At 42.0% G+C, this 24,056-nt stretch overlaps 6 protein-coding genes and 1 pseudogene across 6 annotated transcripts; 3 read left to right on the forward strand and 4 right to left on the reverse strand.

The window, feature by feature from the left end:
• Positions 1 to 481: 481 nt before the first annotated feature.
• Positions 482 to 957, reverse strand: LOC132133969 (histone H2A-like). Its single transcript, XM_059546878.1, has one exon. It carries the CDS (start codon positions 940 to 942, stop codon positions 556 to 558), a length of 387 nt encoding a protein of 128 aa, XP_059402861.1. The 5' UTR covers positions 943 to 957; the 3' UTR covers positions 482 to 555.
• Positions 958 to 1,418: 461 nt separating this feature from the next.
• LOC132133961 (histone H1-like) lies at positions 1,419 to 2,339 on the reverse strand. Its single transcript, XM_059546871.1, has one exon. The coding sequence runs from the start codon at positions 2,258 to 2,260 to the stop codon at positions 1,637 to 1,639; it is 624 nt and encodes a 207-aa protein (XP_059402854.1). The 5' UTR covers positions 2,261 to 2,339; the 3' UTR covers positions 1,419 to 1,636.
• Positions 2,340 to 14,152: 11,813 nt separating this feature from the next.
• On the forward strand, positions 14,153 to 15,083 carry LOC132133960 (histone H1-like). The gene has a single exon (XM_059546870.1). It carries the CDS (start codon positions 14,232 to 14,234, stop codon positions 14,853 to 14,855), a length of 624 nt encoding a protein of 207 aa, XP_059402853.1. The 5' UTR covers positions 14,153 to 14,231; the 3' UTR covers positions 14,856 to 15,083.
• A 445-nt stretch (positions 15,084 to 15,528) lies between these two features.
• LOC132133979 (histone H2A-like) lies at positions 15,529 to 16,011 on the forward strand. The gene has a single exon (XM_059546888.1). The coding sequence runs from the start codon at positions 15,546 to 15,548 to the stop codon at positions 15,930 to 15,932; it is 387 nt and encodes a 128-aa protein (XP_059402871.1). The 5' UTR covers positions 15,529 to 15,545; the 3' UTR covers positions 15,933 to 16,011.
• An 888-nt stretch (positions 16,012 to 16,899) lies between these two features.
• LOC132133962 (histone H3-like) lies at positions 16,900 to 17,451 on the forward strand (annotated as a pseudogene).
• Positions 17,452 to 21,821: 4,370 nt separating this feature from the next.
• On the reverse strand, positions 21,822 to 22,302 carry LOC132133978 (histone H2B-like). Its single transcript, XM_059546887.1, has one exon. The coding sequence runs from the start codon at positions 22,267 to 22,269 to the stop codon at positions 21,895 to 21,897; it is 375 nt and encodes a 124-aa protein (XP_059402870.1). The 5' UTR covers positions 22,270 to 22,302; the 3' UTR covers positions 21,822 to 21,894.
• A 655-nt stretch (positions 22,303 to 22,957) lies between these two features.
• On the reverse strand, positions 22,958 to 23,365 carry LOC132133973 (histone H4). Its single transcript, XM_059546881.1, has one exon. It carries the CDS (start codon positions 23,314 to 23,316, stop codon positions 23,005 to 23,007), a length of 312 nt encoding a protein of 103 aa, XP_059402864.1. The 5' UTR covers positions 23,317 to 23,365; the 3' UTR covers positions 22,958 to 23,004.
• Positions 23,366 to 24,056: the final 691 nt, after the last annotated feature.

Below are 24,056 nucleotides of genomic sequence, written 5' to 3' on the forward strand. Positions count from 1 at the left end.
TTAGCAGCGGGTTAAAACCAACACTACTAGATCAGCAGACATACAGTGACTGACTATGGTTTTATCAATCATACATGCAGTATTACAGTCACTTACATTTTCCAGAAATTAATTCATACACACATTAAAAAGTGCTGGTGAAAGTAGACTCTCTTCTGCTCTGCATTACTCTAAATTACTCTGTTCAGTACATAACTTTGACTAACTATCAAAAACATCAATAAATCAGTTTTGGCTTTTAGACAGTTCTACACCTTCCTTCATTGACTTCAAACCAAACTGACTGTTATCAAGATAAACACCTGATGTGATTATTTCCAGAATCTTTGACACAACACTAAAGCAACTGGCATTATAGTTATTCATATTTGTTACACTGAAATAAGACAGTTTCAAAATAATTAATCAATAATAATGCGTTAATTTAGTTCATTTTCTCCTTCAATCGTATGTATGGTGTGTTATGAATGAAAAGGAAAGTAAATCGCTCTCTAACAGATGAAGTGTGTGGCTCTTAAAAGAGCCTTTGTGTTGGAGAAGCAGAGCGGACTCGGTTTACTTGGCTTTGGCGGGTTTCTCGCTCTTCTTGGGCAGCAGCACGGCCTGGATGTTGGGCAGCACGCCGCCCTGAGCGATGGTCACTCGACCCAGGAGTTTGTTGAGCTCCTCATCATTGCGCACCGCCAGCTGCAGGTGACGGGGAATGATGCGGGTCTTCTTGTTGTCTCTCGCGGCGTTTCCAGCCAACTCCAGGATCTCAGCGGTCAGATACTCGAGCACAGCCGCCAGATAGACGGGAGCTCCGGCACCGACGCGCTCTGCGTAGTTCCCTTTGCGGAGAAGTCTGTGAACACGACCGACGGGGAACTGCAGCCCTGCTCTGGAGGAGCGAGTCTTGGCCTTCGCTCTCGCTTTACCGCCTGTTTTGCCTCTTCCGCTCATCCTCAGTGACAAAATACTTCAACTTTACAAAATAGAAATAATAACTCTCTGAGCTCTGGTGAGCTGATTTTAGAAGAGCGTGACAGTCGCCCATTGGTTTAGACATTGTAAGATTTTAAACCAATCACTGAACTTCCCTCCAACACCCGCCAAAGCCACGCCTCCACATCTGCGCGCGGACTGAGCAGCATTTCAAATTACAAATGAGGACAATGGAGCAATATATACAAGTGTTATAAAAAAAAAGGCGCAGTTTAACGCAGTACATGTAGAAAGGTTTTTTTTTTTTTTGCATTAACGTTATTTAATAATAAAAAATAAAAAACTAAACATAATAGACCAAGGCGGTGTTAATCAACAAAACAGCAATGATATACAAGTGTTATAACAAGTCTCAGTTTAACGCAGTACATGTGGAAAGTTTTTTTTTTTTTTTTGCATTAAAGTTATATAATAATACAAAATAAATAAATAATATAAGTTCAGGTGGTGTTAAGAGGCCCTCTTTTGCTTGTTATATTATATAATATAAGTAAAAAACGGATAATATACACAACTTTAGAAAAGCTAACGTAAACGTTATTTATTATTATCACTTCCACTAATAGTGTGAGTGCAGGTCTTTCTTTTGCTCTTTCTTTCGAGTTTGTGGGTGGCTCTGAAAAGAGCCGTTGGGGAAGAAACAAGAAGAGTTTTATTTCTTCTTGGGAGCTGCCTTTATAGGCTTGGCAGCTTTAGGCTTTGCCGTCTTGGGTTTGGCGGTCTTGGCCTTTTTGGGGCTCTTGGCTGCTTTCTTGGGCGCCGCGGGCTTCTTTGCTTTCTTGGGGCTCTTCGTCGCCTTCTTGGGGCTCTTTGTGGCCTTCTTAGCGGCGGCAGTGGGTTTCTTGGCCTTCTTGGGGGATTTCTTAGCGGCGGGCTTCTTTGCAGCTGCGCTCTTGGGCTTCTTGGCAGCAGCGGGTTTCTTGGCCACGGGCTTCTTGGCTTTAGGAGCCGCTTTCTTCTTAGTCTCGGTCTGCTTCTTGCTGATCTTGAAGGAGCCGGAGGCGCCGGTCCCTTTGACCTGCAGCAGGGCGCCTTTAGTCACCAGGCTCTTGAGGGCGAGCTTGACGCGGGAGTTGTTCTTCTCCACGTCGTAGCCGCCGGCGGCGAGAGCTTTCTTCAGGGCGGCGAGGGACACGCCGCTCCTCTCCTTGGACGCGGACACGGCTTTGACGATCAGATCACTGACGCCGGGGCCTGCTTTCTTGGCTTTGGCGGCGGACTTCTTCTTGGGCGCTTTGGCCGGCGGAGCGGCGGCTGCTGGAGCGGTTTCTGCCATTTCTCGGAGCGGAATCACAGTCTTTCAAACACTGAGTTCAATGAGTGTCGCTCGAGCAGCGCTGCGCTCTTAAACAACACATGAGAACCTTATAGACTCAACCCGCCCGCTCGCGCTTGTGTTTTCTTCTCCTACATTTAGGGGCAAAACTCGAGTATTAAAATAGTTTAGCGCAGTAGAAACAAAGTCAGCATCAAGCAGAGGTTCTTGGCTTTCTGTGGAGACTAAAACCCGCGGCGAGGAAATGTTGGTTTCGCCCCGGTCAGATCAAACTCGAGGCGAGCATCAGCCACGGAACAGAGCCGCGTGTAAATCTCATGCTTTATTTAAGTGTTAAAGTTGAAAACAGATTAAAATAATCAGCTGTGTGTTTCAGAAACAGTCTGAAGATAAATATAATGAAATGTGCATCAGTGAAGGCTGTGTGCAAGTGTTTCATACAGCTGTTGTTTTGGGCAGCTTGAAGCACAAACATCTGGAGGCTTCGAGACTTTGTCACTCCTCTTTCTTTCTTTCTTTCTTTCTTTCTTTCTTTCTTTCTTTCTTTCTTTCATTCTTTCTTTCGGATATCTGGACATTGTATTTGTCTAAATAGTGTCAGGACGGAGGTAATGCTCACTGGTTCATCTTACAGCTACATAATACTGAGTCTTTCACTTTAAGTCCAGACGGAAATTAAACAAACAAACAAACATTATTTAAATGAGTACCAGCTAAGATATTTGATACTTATTTAAATTATGTTCCTTGTGTTCAGAACACGGTCAAGAGATCTTTTTTTTTTCTTTCTTTTTTTTTTTTATATTGCCAGATTACGTCTTTGAAAAGTTAGTTAATGTGTGTGTTTTCCTGCGTTGATAATTGCAATGCTCTGCTGGCATTGGTTTCAAAAGCTTCCTTAAATCAACAGTTTTAGTTCAGCTGAATCCTGTCTGGAAACAAGGGATCACGTCACTTCCGTCCTGAAATCTTTACACTGCCTTTCAGAGTCTGTGTGCACTTTTAAAGGTTCTTATAAAGCTTCACATTATCTCTCTGAGCTTTTAGCTCCTAAACACCAGCGACCTCCGCTCCTCTGAAACTGGCCTTTTAATGGTTTAGATTACTTCTTAAAAGCGGAAGTGAAGCAAGTTTACATTATATATAAATTATTTCCACTTCAATAATACTTCATAAACATAACAAACACGATTTAAATAACCATGGGAAAAAAAACCTTTAAAAAGTGTTGTTGTTTCACAGGGTTGGTTCGCTCCACAAGTGAAGCACAAATATGTATTTCAGGAATTGCTCAATTAACTTGTTTTCTATCTATTATTCTTTGTTTCTTTCTTACTTTTTGAATAAAAAAGTAAAATAGAAAAATAAATTTGTGTCACTACCCTTCTAATCTCAACATGAGTCTAAAATGACCCATATTCATTTCCACTTATTTTTTTCTTCTTCTATCATTTATTAATGCAGATGGTCTCAAAGAAATGAATTTTTGACGTCCACAAATCATTGTATATTTTCCCTTCCTTACTTTATAAACAAACACGGTTTTTGTATTTCTTCATCAATTTTACACACATGACCTGTATAGAAACTTTTGTATATTTGCTATTTTTTATTGATTTATTATTTTGCTTGTAGAATATTTACTGCAGAAAACTGTCACCTGCCACACATTTCACAACTCAACATGCATGGCTACATTTCTATAATTCATGCATTTAGTCTTATTTTATAATTTATTACCACATAAAATATTTGATATACTGCGAAGGATAACTGGACATATGTGAATGTTAGGCTAAGGTTACCTTGACCTTTAAATCTCTAACTAGTGAGAAACATGTCCAATACTATTAGATAGCTTGTTTTTTACATTTTCTTTAAAAAAAAAAAACTAACAAAAAAAAAAAGAAAAAAAAGTTAATTAATTATTTTTATTATTATTATTATTATTTAAGTCAAATTAATACGTTATTATATACAAGTGTATTTCATTGCTATCAGGCAAAAACCGTGTAGCTCCACATTTCATCATTTTATTTTAATTTTATTTTATCGGTCACCCTTTATGTCTGTCAGTGTTCCTGAAAAGTAATGGTTTTGGAGAACGGTTTCTGTCTGACAGTGACAGTATATAATCAGTATTGTTTATGGCTGATCCCAGATGATCAATTAAATGTTCGTAGAGATGCTGCACGATGAGGAAGATCAGTTTACTCTTAATCCTGATTCAGTCTGAAATATCTGATGCTGAAGACTGAGACTGTGCCACAGGGTTAATCTGGGTCTGAATCCAGCTCTAGATGACACTGAAGACGAAGAGGAAACTCAGGTCCGCAGCTGCTCGTGTCATATAATGCCAGTCTCTACCTGTGGGACTTACATTGTTTTATTTTTAAAAAGGTTTTCAACCCTCACTGAGAGAACACACACCGTCACTCTGAACACACCGAGAGGAGAAACACTACACACAACCCTCGCTGAGATAACACACACCGTCACTCAGAACACACCGAGAGGAGAAACACCACACACAACCCTTGCTGAGATAACACACACCGTCACTCAGAACACACCGAGAGGAGAAACACCACACACAACCCTCGCTGAGAGAACACACACCGTCACTCTGAACACACCGAGAGGAGAAACACCACACACAACCCTCGCTGAGATAACACACACCGTCACTCGGAACACACCGAGAGGAGAAACACCACACACAACCCTCGCTGAGATAACACACACCGTCACTCGGAACACACCGAGAGGAGAAACACCACACACAACCCTCGCTGAGATAACACACACCGTCACTCGGAACAGACCGAGAGGAGAAACACCACACACAACCCTCGCTGAGATAACACACACCGTCACTCGGAACAGACCGAGAGGAGAAACACCACACACAACCCTCGCCGAGATAACACACACCGTCACTCAGAACACACCGAGAGGAGAAACACCACACACAACCCTCGCCGAGATAACACACACCGTCACTCATAACACACCGAGAGGAGAAACACCACACACAACCCTCGCCGAGAGAACCCACACCGTCACTCAGAACACACCGAGAGGAGAAACACCACACACAACCCTCGCCGAGATAACACACACCGTCACTCAGGACACAGCGAGAGGAGAAACACCACACACAACCCTCGCCGAGAGAACACACACAGTCACTCAGAACACACCGAGAGGAGAAACACCACACACAACCCTCGCCGAGATAACACACACCGTCACTCAGGACACAGCGAGAGGAGAAACACCACACACAACCCTCGCCGAGATAACACACACCGTCACTCAGAACACACCGAGAGGAGAAACACCACACACAACCCTCGCCGAGATAACACACACCGTCACTCATAACACACCGAGAGGAGAAACACCACACACAACCCTCGCCGAGAGAACACACACCGTCACTCGGAACACACCGAGAGGAGAAACACCACACACAACCCTCGCCGAGATAACATACACAGTCACTCAGAACACACAGAGAGGAGAAACACCACACACAACCCTCGCTGAGAGAACACACACAGTCACTCAGAACACACCGAGAGGAGAAACACCACACACAACCCTCGCTGAGAGAACACACACCGTCACTCTGAACACACCGAGAGGAGAAACACTACACACAACCCTCACTGAGATAACACACACCGTCACTCTGAACACACCGAGAGGAGAAACACTACACACAACCCTCGCTGAGATAACACACACCGTCACCCGGAACACACCTAGTGGAGAAACACTACACACAACCCTCGCTGAGATAACACACACCGTCAGTCGGAACACACCGAGAGGAGAAACACTACACACAACCCTCGCTGAGATAACACACACCGTCACTCAGAACACACCGAGAGGAGAAACACTACACACAACCCTCGCTGAGATAACACACACACCGTCACTCAGAACACACCGAGAGGAGAAACACTACACACAACCCTCGCTGAGATAACACACACAGTCACTCAGAAAACACCGAGAGGAGAAACACTACACACAACCCTCGCTGAGATAACACACACCGTCACTCAGAACACACCGAGAGGAGAAACACCACACACAACCCTCGCTGAGATAACACACACAGTCACTCAGAACACACCGAGAGGAGAAACACTACACACAACCCTCGCTGAGATAACACACACAGTCACTCAGAAAACACCGAGAGGAGAAACACTACACACAACCCTCGCTGAGATAACACACACACCGTCACTCAGAACACACCGAGAGGAGAAACACCACACACAACCCTCGCTGAGATAACACACACAGTCACTCAGAACACACCGAGAGGAGAAACACTACACACAACCCTCGCTGAGATAACACACACAGTCACTCTGAAAACACAGAGAGGAGAAACACCACACACAACCCTCGCTGAGATAACACACACCGTCACTCTGAACACACCGAGAGGAGAAACACTACACACAACCCTCGCTGAGATAACACACACAGTCACTCTGAAAACACAGAGAGGAGAAACACCACACACAACCCTCGTTAGATAACACACACAGTCACTCAGAACACACCGAGAGGAGAAACACCACACACAACCCTCGCCGAGATAACACACACCGTCACTCATAACACACCGAGAGGAGAAACACCACACACAACCCTCACTGAGATAACACACACCGTCACTCAGAACACACCGAGAGGAGAAACACCACACACAACCCTCGCCGAGATAACACACACCGTCACTCATAACACACCGAGAGGAGAAACACCACACACAACCCTCGCCGAGATAACACACACCGTCACTCGGAACACACCGAGAGGAGAAACACCACACACAACCCTCGCCGAGATAACACACACCGTCACTCGGAACACACCGAGAGGAGAAACACCACACACAACCCTCGCTGAGATAACACACACCGTCACTCTGAACACACCGAGAGGAGAAACACTACACACAACCCTCGCTGAGATAACACACACAGTCACTCTGAAAACACAGAGAGGAGAAACACCACACACAACCCTCGCTGAGATAACACACACAGTCACTCAGAACACACCGAGAGGAGAAACACCACACACAACCCTCGCCGAGATAACACACACCGTCACTCATAACACACCGAGAGGAGAAACACCACACACAACCCTCGCTGAGATAACACACACCGTCACTCGGAACACACCGAGAGGAGAAACATCACACACAACCCTCGCCGAGATAACACACACCGTCACTCGGAACACACCGAGAGGAGAAACACTACACACAACCCTCGCTGAGATAACACACACCGTCACTCAGAACACACTGAGAGGAGAAACACCACACACAACCCTCGCTGAGATAACACACACCGTCACTCGGAACACACCGAGAGGAGAAACACCACACACAACCCTCGCTGAGATAACACACACCGTCACTCGGAACACACAGAGAGGAGAAACACTAGACACAACCCTCGCCGAGATAACACACACCGTCACTCGGAACAGACCGAGAGGAGAAACACCACACACAACCCTCGCCGAGATAACACACACCGTCACTCGGAACAGACCGAGAGGAGAAACACCACACACAACCCTCGCTGAGAGAACACACACAGTCACTCGGAACACACCGAGAGGAGAAACACCACACACAACCCTCGCCGAGATAACACACACCGTCACTCGGAACAGACCGAGAGGAGAAACACTACACACAACCCTCGCCGAGAGAACACACACAGTCACTCAGAACACACCGAGAGGAGAAACACCACACACAACCCTCGCCGAGATAACACACACCGTCACTCAGAACACACCGAGAGGAGAAACACCACACACAACCCTCGCTGAGATAACACACACAGTCACTCAGAACACACCGAGAGGAGAAACACCACACACGACCCTCGCTGAGATAACACACACCGTCACTCAGAAAACACAGAGAGGAGAAACACCACACACAACCCTCGCTGAGATAACACACACCGTCACTCGGAACACACCGAGAGGAGAAACACCACACACAACCCTCACTGAGATAACACACACCGTCACTCAGAACACACAGAGAGGAGAAACACCACACACAACCCTCGCTGAGAGAACACACACAGTCACTCAGAACACACCGAGAGGAGAAACACCACACACAACCCTCGCCGAGATAACACACACAGTCACTCAGAACACACCGAGAGGAGAAACACCACACACGACCCTCGCTGAGATAACACACACCGTCACTCGGAACACACCGAGAGGAGAAACACCACACACAACCCTCGCTGAGATAACACACACCGTCACTCAGAAAACACAGAGAGGAGAAACACCACACACAACCCTCGCTGAGATAACACACACCGTCACTCGGAACACACCGAGAGGAGAAACACCACACACAACCCTCGCTGAGATAACACACACCGTCACTCGGAACACACCGAGAGGAGAAACACCACACACAACCCTCGCTGAGATAACACACACCGTCACTCGGAACACACCGAGAGGAGAAACACTACACACAACCCTCGCTGAGATAACACACACCGTCACTCGGAACACACCGAGAGGAGAAACACCACACACAACCCTCGCTGAGATAACACACACCGTCACTCGGAACACACCGAGAGGAGAAACACCACACACAACCCTCGCTGAGATAACACACACCGTCACTCGGAACACACCGAGAGGAGAAACACCACACACAACCCTCGCTGAGATAACACACACCGTCACTCGGAACACACTGAGAGGAGAAACACCACACACAACCCTCGCCGAGATAACAAAACAAACAAAAAAAAAACTAACTAACTAACTGCAAATTAACGAGTCGTAACAACGTTAATGGAGGGGAGACTGTGTATAGTGGCAACATCGGTTCCTTCAGAGAGAATCTTCTCAAAAACAGGGCAGATAATCACAGAAAGAAGAAATAGGATCCGTCCATCAAAGTTGAAGCATTTGATTTTTTTCAATGCCAATCTTCACTGAAGACATTAATACTGTTTGCTTGAGTTTGGTTCTAGTTCTGTGAATTTATTTGCTGTTTTGTTGTTAATTTGTGCAATAAACTCCGCAAATCACGTTTACTAGTAGGTGAAGGGAATTTCACAATGGCTTCAATCTTAGCCGGAACCGGTTTAACCTGACCTTGTCCGACCAATTTACCAAGGTAAGTCACTACCGCCTCAGCAAACTCACATTTATAGTGGATAAGACACATGCCTTTGGTGTGAGAGACCCAGGTTCAAATCCACTATGAGACACGAATGTGTTCCTGAGTAAGACACTTAACCCCTAGTTGCTCCAGAGGCGTGCGACCTCTGACATATATAGCAATTGTAAGTCACTTTGGGTAAAGGCGTCAGCTAAATGAATAAATGTAAATAATACCACATCATCTAAACAGACTTCGCAGTGTTGCACATCTGACAACACAAGATGCATCAACCGTTGGAACATGGTGCATTGCGCACCCCGAAAGCCATGACTGTGTACTGCTTATCCAATCAGAATGCAGCGCTCCTAGCGCGAGAACAGAACAGACTGGGCATATGCCTAACTCCAGGTTCACACACTGTCACAAATAATTAATATCTAGCACATGAGCATAGGGAGAATTGTGAGTGCACAGGACGCAGTTTAAGCGAGAGGACACACGTTTTAAGTGCGCACACTCTCTCCAGGCGAGAGCAGCGTGTATCTGAGCAAGCACGTATGGTTTTGTGACAGAGCAAAGGAAATCTGCGTGCGAACAGAGAGATTCAGGCTCGTGCAGTATTTTAATGTGCTTTCGCCTTACAATAACTTGCTCTCGCTGCTGCTTCTGCACCACAGACACATACTGTAAACACACTGCAAACGAGTATGTGTGAACCTCTATAATGTATAACAAATCTATTACAACACTGAGGCACCGCTACAATTAATGAGCTCTATCAACAATGCATGGCAACAAAGAAAAAAAATGTCCCTGGACACGGGATTTATTTATTTATATTTTTTTTGCCATAAGTCTATACATTTTGTTAAACCTTTACTATAGTGATTATTTTGACTTATGTCTGTTCTAGAGACATTACAACTTTTTGATAAAGCTCTAATTGGTTTTCTTTTGGAAATATGTTTCAAATTCATCCTGAATGCATTTAGCACATATGTGTGTGTCAACACAGTTAACAATCTAGCTTCTGAGTACTATTATTAACTCAATAATAGTGATCAGTTAATTTAATAGGGTCAGTTAATTTTTTTGCAGTGGGCAGCGCAAGCATATGTGTTGTGTGGGCCGCGAGTTGAAAAAGTTTGGGAAACACTAGGCCATTTCAGTTTGGCCACAACAAGTTCGAAGGCCACGAAGTACGAATCAACGTCAGTCTGCGGCCAAACTGAAATGACCTAGAGAGATTACATTATTTAAACCACTATATCCTTTCCATAGTCGGATAAATTATGCTTTCAGAACGTCACGTCCGTAACATTGATTTTTCCTCTGAAACACACACCAAAAAAGAAAATGTAAATACAAATATATATTTTTTATTTTTTATTTAATTTTAGTTTAATTTTTAATTTAATTTATATTTGATGTTTTGTAAATGGTCAACTCTTCTTCATCTGGCAGATATTGTTGCTGCTGGGTTATGCATTGTAAATCACATAAACTCTACATTGTAAATTATTTGACTGTACATTTACAGTAAATAAATATATTGTCTCCTAAAAACCTGGAATTTTTTTTTTGTCACGTCTGTTTCCCTTATCTAAGATATAAAACATGTTTATAGACTAATAATTTTTCTAATGTCTGGACTCTATTTTCTGGGGTTTAGAAAAATATAAAGAGATGGGTCAATATTGAAAGCATTCAATGATAATTTGTGATTCAGGTTTTGAATGTTAATATCATGTCCATAACACTGGAATTGCTCAAATGTGATGATCTTTGAATATATATATATATATATATATATATATATATATTTCTCTCTCAAATTTGTGATGCTAGTTTCTGTTTATGTTAATGTTCATTAAACAGTGACATAATTGTGTGCTCCACATTTTAATTGCAATTTTTCATAAAAAAAAATAATAATAATAATAAAAATAAAATCAAAAAAGGTAATAGATATTAGTCAGAACTGTGTTATGGTGTAATCTCACTGTAATCTCAGTTTCATGTGGCCCCTTGGGGAAATTAATTGCCCAACCCTGAGCTAAATAAAGTATATGCATTTGTGAACTAGATGCTGATCTAGGCTGAAGTGCTTAAATTACACCAAATCAAGTTTTTATAATACAAGTTACAATTAGATAATGTTTGTTCTTCTTTTTTTTTTTTTTTGAAGTTGAGATATATACATCATCTGAAAGCTGAATAAATATGATTTGCATTGATGTATTGTTTGTTAGGATATTTGGTCGAGATACAACTATTTGAAAATCTAGAATCTGAGGGTGTCACGACGAGAGAGAGAGAAACAAAATCTTTGGTGATCATAAACTCATTAGTCAGCTAGAGAAAAAAAAAAAAAAAAAAACCTTTTTAAAAATAAAACAATGTATGTCCCACAGGTAGAGACTGGCATTATATGACACGAGCAGCTGCGGACCTGAGTTTCCTCTTCGTCTTCAGTGTCATCTAGAGCTGGATTCAGACCCAGATTAACCCTGTGGCACAGTCTCAGTCTTCAGCATCAGATATTTCAGACTGAATCAGGATTAAGAGTAAACTGATCTTCCTCATCGTGCAGCATCTCTACGAACATTTAATTGATCATCTGGGATCAGCCATAAACAATACTGATTATATACTGTCACTGTCAGACAGAAACCGTTCTCCAAAACCATTACTTTTCAGGAACACTGACAGACATAAAGGGTGACCGATAAAATAAAATTAAAATAAAATGATGAAATGTGGAGCTACACGGTTTTTGCCTGATAGCAATGAAATACACTTGTATATAATAACGTATTAATTTGACTTAAATAATAATAATAATAATAATAAAAATAATTAATTAACTTTTTTTTCTTGTTAGTTTTTTTTTTAAAGAAAATGTAAAAAACAAGCTATCTAATAGTATTGGACATGTTTCTCACTAGTAAGAGATTTAAAGGTCAAGGTAACCTTAGCCTAACATTCACATATGTCCAGTTATCCTTCGCAGTATATCAAATATTTTATGTGGTAATAAATTATAAAATAAGACTAAATGCATGAATTATAGAAATGTAGCCATGCATGTTGAGTTGTGAAATGTGTGGCAGGTGACAGTTTTCTGCAGTAAATATTCTACAAGCAAAATAATAAATCAATAAAAAATAGCAAATATACAAAAGTTTCTATACAGGTCATGTGTGTAAAATTGATGAAGAAATAGAAAAACCGTGTTTGTTTATAAAGTAAGGAAGGGAAAATATACAATGATTTGTGGACGTCAAAAATTCATTTCTTTGAGACCATCTGCATTAATAAATGATAGAAGAAGAAAAAAATAAGTGGAAATGAATATGGGTCATTTTAGACTCATGTTGAGATTAGAAGGGTAGTGACACAAATTTATTTTTCTATTTTACTTTTTTATTCAAAAAGTAAGAAAGAAACAAAGAATAATAGATAGAAAACAAGTTAATTGAGGAATTCCTGAAATACATATTTGTGCTTCACTTGTGGAGCGAACCAACCCTGTGAAACAACAACACTTTTTAAAGGTTTTTTTTTCCCATGGTTATTTAAATCGTGTTTGTTATGTTTATGAAGTATTATTGAAGTGGAAATCATTTATATATAATGTAAACTTGCTTCACTTCCGCTTTTAAGAAGTAATCTAAACCATTAAAAGGCCAGTTTCAGAGGAGCGGAGGTCGCTGGTGTTTAGGAGCTAAAAGCTCAGAGAGATAATGTGAAGCTTTATAAGAACCTTTAAAAGTGCACACAGACTCTGAAAGGCAGTGTAAAGATTTCAGGACGGAAGTGACGTGATCCCTTGTTTCCAGACAGGATTCAGCTGAACTAAAACTGTTGATTTAAGGAAGCTTTTGAAACCAATGCCAGCAGAGCATTGCAATTATCAACGCAGGAAAACACACACATTAACTAACTTTTCAAAGACGTAATCTGGCAATATAAAAAAAAAAAAAGAAAGAAAAAAAAAGATCTCTTGACCGTGTTCTGAACACAAGGAACATAATTTAAATAAGTATCAAATATCTTAGCTGGTACTCATTTAAATAATGTTTGTTTGTTTGTTTGTTTAATTTCCGTCTGGACTTAAAGTGAAAGACTCAGTATTATGTAGCTGTAAGATGAACCAGTGAGCATTACCTCCGTCCTGACACTATTTAGACAAATACAATGTCCAGATATCCGAAAGAAAGAATGAAAGAAAGAAAGAAAGAAAGAAAGAAAGAGGAGTGACAAAGTCTCGAAGCCTCCAGATGTTTGTGCTTCAAGCTGCCCAAAACAACAGCTGTATGAAACACTTGCACACAGCCTTCACTGATGCACATTTCATTATATTTATCTTCAGACTGTTTCTGAAACACACAGCTGATTATTTTAATCTGTTTTCAACTTTAACACTTAAATAAAGCATGAGATTTACACGCGGCTCTGTTCCGTGGTTGATGCTCGCCTCGAGTTTGATCTGACCGGGGCGAAACCAACATTTCCTCGCCGCGGGTTTTAGTCTCCACAGAAAGCCAAGAACCTCTGCTTGATGCTGACTTTGTTTCTACTGCGCTAAACTATTTTAACACTCGAGTTTTGCCCCTAAATGTAGGAGAAGAAAACACAAGCGCGAGCGGGCGGGTTGAGTCTATAAGGTTCTCATGTGTTGTTTAAGAGCGCAGCGCTGCTCGAGCGACACTCATTGAACTCAGTGTTTGAAAGACTGTGATTCCGCTCCGAGAAATGGCAGAAACCGCTCCAGCAGCCGCCGCTCCGCCGGCCAAAGCGCCCAAGAAGAAGTCCGCCGCCAAAGCCAAGAAAGCAGGCCCCGGCGTCAGTGATCTGATCGTCAAAGCCGTGTCCGCGTCCAAGGAGAGGAGCGGCGTGTCCCTCGCCGCCCTGAAGAAAGCTCTCGCCGCCGGCGGCTACGACGTGGAGAAGAACAACTCCCGCGTCAAGCTCGCCCTCAAGAGCCTGGTGACTAAAGGCGCCCTGCTGCAGGTCAAAGGGACCGGCGCCTCCGGCTCCTTCAAGATCAGCAAGAAGCAGACCGAGACTAAGAAGAAAGCGGCTCCTAAAGCCAAGAAGCCCGTGGCCAAGAAACCCGCTGCTGCCAAGAAGCCCAAGAGCGCAGCTGCAAAGAAGCCCGCCGCTAAGAAATCCCCCAAGAAGGCCAAGAAACCCACTGCCGCCGCTAAGAAGGCCACAAAGAGCCCCAAGAAGGCGACGAAGAGCCCCAAGAAAGCAAAGAAGCCCGCGGCGCCCAAGAAAGCAGCCAAGAGCCCCAAAAAGGCCAAGACCGCCAAACCCAAGACGGCAAAGCCTAAAGCTGCCAAGCCTAAAAAGGCAGCTCCCAAGAAGAAATAAAACTCTTCTTGTTTCTTCCCCAACGGCTCTTTTCAGAGCCACCCACAAACTCGAAAGAAAGAGCAAAAGAAAGACCTGCACTCACACTATTAGTGGAAGTGATAATAATAAATAACGTTTACGTTAGCTTTTCTAAAGTTGTGTATATTATCCGTTTTTTACTTATATTATATAATATAACAAGCAAAAGAGGGCCTCTTAACACCACCTGAACTTATATTATTTATTTATTTTGTATTATTATATAACTTTAATGCAAAAAAAAAAAAAAACTTTCCACATGTACTGCGTTAAACTGAGACTTGTTATAACACTTGTATATCATTGCTGTTTTGTTGATTAACACCGCCTTGGTCTATTATGTTTAGTTTTTTATTTTTTATTATTAAATAACGTTAATGCAAAAAAAAAAAACCTTTCTACATGTACTGCGTTAAACTGCGCCTTTTTTTTATAACACTTGTATATATTGCTCCATTGTCCTCATTTGTAATTTGAAATGCTGCTCAGTCCGCGCGCAGATGTGGAGGCGTGGCTTTGGCGGGTGTTGGAGGGAAGTTCAGTGATTGGTTTAAAATCTTACAATGTCTAAACCAATGGGCGACTGTCACGCTCTTCTAAAATCAGCTCACCAGAGCTCAGAGAGTTATTATTTCTATTTTGTAAAGTTGAAGTATTTTGTCACTGAGGATGAGCGGAAGAGGCAAAACAGGCGGTAAAGCGAGAGCGAAGGCCAAGACTCGCTCCTCCAGAGCAGGGCTGCAGTTCCCCGTCGGTCGTGTTCACAGACTTCTCCGCAAAGGGAACTACGCAGAGCGCGTCGGTGCCGGAGCTCCCGTCTATCTGGCGGCTGTGCTCGAGTATCTGACCGCTGAGATCCTGGAGTTGGCTGGAAACGCCGCGAGAGACAACAAGAAGACCCGCATCATTCCCCGTCACCTGCAGCTGGCGGTGCGCAATGATGAGGAGCTCAACAAACTCCTGGGTCGAGTGACCATCGCTCAGGGCGGCGTGCTGCCCAACATCCAGGCCGTGCTGCTGCCCAAGAAGAGCGAGAAACCCGCCAAAGCCAAGTAAACCGAGTCCGCTCTGCTTCTCCAACACAAAGGCTCTTTTAAGAGCCACACACTTCATCTGTTAGAGAGCGATTTACTTTCCTTTTCATTCATAACACACCATACATACGATTGAAGGAGAAAATGAACTAAATTAACGCATTATTATTGATTAATTATTTTGAAACTGTCTTATTTCAGTGTAACAAATATGAATAACTATAATGCCAGTTGCTTTAGTGTTGTGTCAAAGATTCTGGAAATAATCACATCAGGTGTTTATCTTGATAACAGTCAGTTTGGTTTGAAGTCCATGAAGGAAGGTGTAGAACTGTCTAAAAGCCAAAACTGATTTATTGATGTTTTTGATAGTTAGTCAAAGTTATGTACTGAACAGAGTAATTTAGAGTAATGCAGAGCAGAAGAGAGTCTACTTTCACCAGCACTTTTTAATGTGTGTATGAATTAATTTCTGGAAAATGTAAGTGACTGTAATACTGCATGTATGATTGATAAAACCATAGTCAGTCACTGTATGTCTGCTGATCTAGTAGTGTTGGTTTTAACCCGCTGCTAAATATATGATCTGATTGTGGGATTAGATATGATGTGGAATAAAATATGAGAAAGATTGTCATGAAAGAACTTCAAGATCTTAATAGCCCAGGTTTATTTATTTATCAGGGCAGACATTACATTTGTATGGTGAAAATAATTAAATAATTAATTCATGTTATTATACTGTGCTGTGTTTTGCTAACAGACCTTGATTCTGAGCATGAATGAATGAACGATGCGTAAAGAACTAAACAGAACAAAGCATTTTGAGCGGGAAACACAAACAGCCCCGTTTGAAAACAGAAGCTGCGCAGTCATTGGCTAGCAGTCACGTGCAGACGTCACATATCAGCCAATCACAAGCCTCTGCACCCTAATGACGGCATAAGCTCGTGACCGTATGACGCTTTAAAAGCAGACGCACGAGACGAAGGAGCATTTTTCTACGTGCGCAGAACGGAGAGGGAAGTTGATCGCAGCGATGGCAAGAACCAAGCAGACCGCTCGTAAATCCACCGGTGGCAAAGCCCCGAGGAAGCAGCTCGCTACTAAAGCTGCCCGGAAGAGCGCCCCAGCCACCGGCGGCGTCAAGAAGCCCCACCGTTACAGGCCCGGGACCGTGGCTCTCCCGAGAGATCCGTCGCTATCAGAAGTCCACCGAGCTGCTGATCCGCAAACTGCCTTTCCAGCGTCTGGTGCGAGAGATCGCTCAGGATTTCAAGACGGACCTGCGCTTCCAGAGCTCCGCTGTCATGGCCCTGCAGGAGTCCAGCGAGGCTTATCTGGTCGGTCTGTTCGAGGACACCAACCTGTGCGCCATCCACGCCAAGAGAGTCACCATCATGCCCAAAGACATCCAGCTGGCCCGCCGCATCCGCGGAGAGCGCGCTTAAACCCGCCGCTGCCAAACACCCCAAAGGCTCTTTTAAGAGCCACCGACACCGCACTGAACGAGACCGTTTCCACTGCAATAATGAATATAACAAATAGAGCGTAATCTAGTTTACATGGGGTTTTCCCTTGAGTTCCCAAAACGTATTTCCTGACTTCTATCAATTGTAGTTTTTCGTTACTACATAAATCGTGTGTGTATGTAACGGGCTGATGAAAGAGTTCGGGACTACACTCTCCATTAGTCTGTGGCGTAACTTGATTACATCTGCACCTGTTATAAATAGATGCAAAGTGTTCATCTGTGTTCAGATGGTACACAAGCAAGCGTGCGCTAAGATCAGGTAAATTATGCTCAACTGTTTTATTAATGATGTTGAATTTAAATAAGATGAGAGTTGTGATTTTTTTTGGAGGTTCAAAGTACTGTTGTATCTATCTACCACACAATTCCTCAACTATACCATTATCTTGCATGTGAAATATATGAAAAGAAAAACTTAAATTATGATCTAAATTAAATATACTGTAATATGTTTCTGGATATTAATCTAGGTGTTGGGTGTAGAGTTCTGCCATCTGTCGGTTAAAGAAAAGCCTAGTTTAAGTCAGAAATGGTTTTGTCCATAGATGCTCAGCAGAGGGCGATAGATAGATAGATAGATAGATAGATAGATATATCTATTCATTATACTGGATGTGGCCAACTGCTAGTGATGGGATTTATGGCTCTTTGAGGGGATCCGGATCTTCGCGATCCGTTCCTTTCAAAGAGCCGTTCAACAGAACGGCTCTTTTGGCTCTTTTTAAATATTTAGTCAGTTTTAAGAAGCTTGGAGGCATCTCAGTTTATCCTGGAAATAATCACTGGGAAGAATGATGAGGTGAGATTTGTAGTCAAATAATTAAAACTCAGATATTACACACCAATATCTGAGTTTGAATTATTCTGAAATATTGATTTTTACCTCATTTGTCATGTGTGGACTATATTCCATAGAGTTGCACAAATCCCTCTGCTTAGACAGTGACATCACTATTTTGGATTTACCTTTAGTACAAAGTGTGTGTGTGTAAAGCTACGTTGACTTATGTTATTCATACAATACCTACTCACGAATAAATATCAAAAACAAAGCCAGCTGCAATGAATTTCTGTGCAAAACAGCTTTTACTACAGCCACTTCAAGTCAATGAACAATAACAAAGTGGGCTGCAATGAATGTCTGTGCAAAACAGCTTTTTTCAACGCTCCTACCCAATGACAGAGGCATGCAGGGTTTTTTTCCACTGGAGTAGTCACGTGAAGGATGCGTGCACAACTAATAACTAATATCATCACGCTATAAAGGGTTTGCCTGCGCTGGGTGCGCCCCTCCCCTATAACTGTTCTGTCTCGCGGAGGAGCTCATTTGTGTGCATCTGTGTGAAACGCATAGGAAAAAAGAACGACAGAAAGAACGGCTCCCCTCCAGCCGAGACTCGGCTCCCATCGTTCATGTTTATGAGCCGTTCAAAAGAATCGGTTCGTTCGCGAACGTCACAACTCTAGTTTAAGTCAGAAATGGTTTTGTCCATAGATGCTCAGCAGAGGGCAATAGATAGATAGATAGATATATTCATTATACTGGATGTGGCCAACTGCTTAAATCATAACTTTTGTGATGCATTTTGAGAATTTATATCAGGTTCGTAGCCAGCCTATTGAAAGGGGCGGGGGTTATTTTTTTTCAAAAAGTGGACCTTTTTGCAGTTTTTCTCCGTCTTTTGTATTTAAAGAGACAGAAATTTAATGTTTTTGGAGGGACGCTCATTTTTAAATCATACCCTGTCTATTGCATCAAAGTTTGTTAATACTATAATTATGGGGTGGATAATGTTATCAGCTGTTTATTATTCATGCAAACATTCTAAACGATTCTAAACCGTAAGTCCCGGTGACGCAGAATGAATAATTTAATAATGTCTAACTCTAAAGAGTCTGCTGTAGACAAATTAAACGCATGGAGGAAAGACATTCAAGAAGAAAGAGAGGAATTTGAATGGACTGAAGAATGTTTAAAGGCCCAAAACAAATCATAAACACACGGCTTAAATTATTACAGTATAAATGGTTGACAAGGGTTTATATAACACCTGAAAAACTCAATCATATGTCTAGCCATATTCTTGATATATGTACAGAATGCCAAAATTATAAAGGGAGTCTGATTCACTGTCTATGGGAATGTTCTGATATACAGACGTTCTGGAAGGATGTCATAAACTGTTTGTCAGAACGGTTTAATCTTAAAATACCACATTGTGCCAAACTTTGTGTACTGGGAATATACAGGTTTCTCACAAACAAAGAAACACACTAGACTATTGGACTTTGGATTATTACATGCCAGAAGAGCCATTGCTGTGAACTGGAAGAGCATGGAAGCACCTTCTATTAAACAATGGATAAAAGAAGAGTGCATTGGACTGGAAAGGCTGACTTATATCTCCAAGAGTAAAATAAAGGACTTTGTACAATTATGGGAGCCATACATGATTATTATATCATATGTAAAGTAGGGCCATGCCATTATTCTTTTATTTTTTTATTTCTTCTTTTACATTTGTTTTTATCTTTTATTAACATTTTTAATTAGATTTTCTTGTAACTTAAAATGGCAAAATTATAAAGGAACTCTAATTCAATGTCTATTCACTGCCGCATTTCCCGCCGCATCTTCCACCGTGTGCTGTTTTTTCCTCTTCCTCATTGTTACCGTTACGGCGAGCGTGATTTCACCAAGTACAACATGTTCCTGGATCAACATTCCAATCAACCAATCAGAATTGAGATATTACTTTTCAGAAAATATCTGTTTTAGGCTTATTACCAGAGTTAGGTGCTTCTACACCATTGTTAATCAGCTATCATTTCCCACTGGTTTTAGCAATAAATTATGTGTAAATTTGGGTTTAGGAGTAGGGATTGGGTTAAGTCTATATTTCTGGACAGTAATGTTGATCCAGGAACATGTCTTACTTGGAAAAATCACTGTGACCTTACAGTTATATTAAAAGTCATCATAGCGCGCTAAGAGACAACGTTTTGAGAAACCCAGACCAAGACTCTGCTGCTCTTGTGTAATATCAGGGCTGCTTTTCTCGATAACGTTGTCTCTTAGAGTCGCTACAAAGACTCCTAACGTATAACTTAACTAAAGGTTTACCATTTCTAGGCGTGTTCCCCGAACCATAGGTTTAAGATATATCTACTGACGTGCAACTCTACAGGTGCTGTCCGTGGTGATGGTGCTGAATCTGTTGATATCGACGGCTCCAGAATCAATTATTCTCTCCTGCACGGGCTGCTTCACTGCGTTATCTAATGAAGAGAAACAGATGTTGGCAGAAAGTGTGGTAAAACTGTTTCCTTCTCTGAAGATCAAGATGGGAGAACAGAATGAAGGTTTTGTAAGTTGCACTTATTAAAACACACAAAGCCCACTTTAAACAAATGCAAACTGGAATAGTAAGTGTGGTATGTTAATTAGTTAACAGGTTAAAAATCAACTGAAAATTTAGTGACTGTAGGTTTTTTTTTTTTTACCAATATTACAATAACACCAAAAGTACATCCACTCGGCTGGTTTGCTCGTCACACATCATGAATTCTTGTAAAAGTTACAATTGTTATCCTCCGTCTTTCATCCAGGAAGATTTCTATGACCCAGTCTCCCACAGTGGACTTATTGAGATTAGACTTTGAAATCTATGGAGGAAACTTCATGATGATCAGCGTCGCTACCAGCGCAAACGTAGTCGAAACAGTGCTTCCTCTGGAGTGTCTATCTCTTCAGAAATAACTGTTGAAGGGGAGGACGAGTCCTCTCGGGACGACTGTGATCAAAAGGATGAAACCATCTCCAGAAAACCTCAATACCATCAAACTGGGCATGGAGAAAACCCCTCTCGGGTTATGGGTCGCAAACAAGTCCCCAACAGTGAAAGAGATTTCTGAACAATATTCTCGATTTGTAGACATGCCATACTTGGTAAGGACTTGTGTTTTGCATGGCTTTAGCAAAGATACATGGCTGGTAGATATTTAGTCCACAAGAGGACAAAAGGTTTTTTTTTGTTTTTTTAGCAAATTACTATTCTTAAGGGGAGAAATCATCTATGCAATTCATTAATACACACAATATTGTTTCTCTTTGCAATTTTTTCTCATAATCTGGAATTTAATAAATAATTAAGATGTATTTTCCTCTCACGCTTTTCTGTAACTGACCACATGTGAAGACAAAAAAAAGAAAAACATTTTAGTTAATATAAAACCGTTTAATATTGATTAAGGCAACAGTAGTTGCAAAAGTGGTACAACATGTGGTCTTGTGATAGAAAAAAAAAACAAAGTTCAAGTTAAAATAAATGCTAGACGTTTAAATCATCTTCACTTCATCTAGGATTAAAGTATAACAAAGAGCTCTTCGGGTGAGTGGATGGGTGGCTCTTAAAAGAGTCTTTGGGGTGTGTCTCGGTGTCGGACTGCTCTACTTGGAGCTGGTGTACTTGGTGACGGCCTTGGTGCCCTCAGACACGGCGTGTTTAGCCAGCTCCCCGGGCAGCAGCAGACGCACGGCGGTCTGGATCTCTCGGGAAGTGATGGTGGAGCGCTTGTTGTAGTGAGCGAGACGAGACGCTTCACCGGCGATGCGCTCGAAGATGTCGTTGACGAAAGAGTTCATGATGCCCATCGCCTTCGAAGAGATCCCGGTGTCAGGATGAACCTGCTTCAGCACTTTATACACGTAGATGGCGTAGCTCTCCTTCCTGGACTTTCTGCGCTTCTTTCCTCCTTTCGCGGCGCTCTTTGTGACGGCCTTCTTGGAGCCTTTCTTCGGCGCGGACTTCGCTGGTTCAGGCATGATAATGTTTTCGACTCAAACTCTTAGATATCAGTAGCAGGCTGAACTCATACCGGGCAATTTATTCACTCGCCTATGCTAATTCTGTGGGACTTTGTGATTCCGTGTTGTCATTGGTCAGACCCATAAACTTGTATTTAATTGGATCATTCAAGGCGTTATGAACTGGAGCAGAGCCAATCGCAGGCGCTTAAATCATAGAACATTGAACGTTTACTTTTGTTATTTTGCATTTTTGACAATTTTCATATTTAATACTGTAATTAAAGCTGCTTTGACACAATTGGTCTTGTTAGAAACACTATATAAATAAAGGTGACATGACTTGATAACCTGGAGCTCTGTTGCTATACAGTTAACAGAAATAACATTCGCCTTTATCTTCTGCACCATTCTGCTCGAATTCTTCAACGTCTGTAGCATTAAATTTTTGAGCCTTAAACAGATACCATCTTTTAACTTAAACAGATTATAATAATCATGCTATAATATCTGCTTTTATTTTTTGTTTCAATGAAAAGTACCCAGTGTACGGCTGCTAAGGAATCGTTAATGTAATATTGGCGTAAAGTGTCTCTAAAACATTATCTGTAATCAACAATAAATGTATTATTTGTAACGACTGTGTAAACGTAGTTCTCATGTTCAGCACACAACAGCAGCGCGAGCTCTTTAAGTGAGAGTGTGGGTGGCTCTTAAAAGAGCCGTTGGGTTTGTTCTCTGATCTGAAGCGGTTTATCCTCCGAAGCCGTACAAGGTGCGTCCCTGTCGTTTGAGCGCGTACACAACGTCCATGGCGGTGACGGTCTTTCTCTTGGCGTGCTCGGTGTAGGTGACGGCGTCCCGGATCACGTTCTCCAGGAACACCTTCAGCACACCGCGGGTCTCCTCGTAGATCAGACCGGAGATGCGCTTGACTCCGCCGCGGCGAGCTAGACGACGAATGGCGGGTTTGGTGATTCCCTGGATGTTATCGCGCAGCACTTTACGGTGACGCTTAGCGCCTCCTTTCCCGAGTCCTTTACCGCCTTTGCCTCTTCCAGACATGATGAGATGATCTCTGTTCCAGTCAAACGACGAATACAAATATAGAGCTAGTGCTGCAGGGAGCCGTTTTACAGTTGTTTACAGGACCTTACTGAAACCAGCTGAGCGTCACATGACTCACCCCTCCCCCTCTAGTTCGAGCAGGAAACGATGTGGGTTAACGCTAATCCTGATCTTACGATGACTCTCCTTTTTATTTTTAAAATGTTTTATAAAATAATTTAATGAGAAATGATTTGTTAGAGCATATGAACATAATATTTACATATGTGCTAATTTGACAGACGCTTTTAACTAAAGCGATTTGTGTATAATGTTGTTTCCTGTGTGTGTGTACATCTTCCATTATCAAAATACAAACGTGTTGTAATAAACTTCTCCTCTTTTATTTATGGGGGGCTATATGGAGGAGCACAGGCAGTGGCGGACTGGGACAGTAAATCAGGGAATCTGACTCCACCCCAGGCCACCTCTGTTGCTGCAGTCACCACACAATTCATGTGTCCACCAGACTGATAAACTATTTGGCTCTTTCAGTTGTTTGAATTGGGTGAAACTTAAAAAATAAATCAAAATCCTTAGACTGTGGACGGGCAAAAACATCATATGGAGTATCAAGGCATTCACTCTCTATCATCTTTCCCCGAATCTCTCTCTCTCTCACTCTGCACATTGAGTTTCTCTGTAATATGAAATAAGCACTTTCAATAATCTATATTAATTATGCAACCATCAATTGT

The sequence above is a fragment of the Carassius carassius genome, unplaced genomic scaffold, assembly GCF_963082965.1.
Source record: "Carassius carassius unplaced genomic scaffold, fCarCar2.1 SCAFFOLD_79, whole genome shotgun sequence".
NCBI classification, from domain to species: Eukaryota; Metazoa; Chordata; class Actinopteri; order Cypriniformes; family Cyprinidae; genus Carassius; species Carassius carassius.

Coding starts and splice junctions, on each gene's coding strand:
- LOC132133969 (XM_059546878.1), bottom strand. CDS start 942: ATGAGCGGAAGAGGCAAAACAGGCGGTAAAGCGAGAGCGAAGGCCAAG.
- LOC132133961 (XM_059546871.1), bottom strand. CDS start 2,260: ATGGCAGAAACCGCTCCAGCAGCCGCCGCTCCGCCGGCCAAAGCGCCC.
- LOC132133960 (XM_059546870.1), top strand. CDS start 14,232: ATGGCAGAAACCGCTCCAGCAGCCGCCGCTCCGCCGGCCAAAGCGCCC.
- LOC132133979 (XM_059546888.1), top strand. CDS start 15,546: ATGAGCGGAAGAGGCAAAACAGGCGGTAAAGCGAGAGCGAAGGCCAAG.
- LOC132133978 (XM_059546887.1), bottom strand. CDS start 22,269: ATGCCTGAACCAGCGAAGTCCGCGCCGAAGAAAGGCTCCAAGAAGGCC.
- LOC132133973 (XM_059546881.1), bottom strand. CDS start 23,316: ATGTCTGGAAGAGGCAAAGGCGGTAAAGGACTCGGGAAAGGAGGCGCT.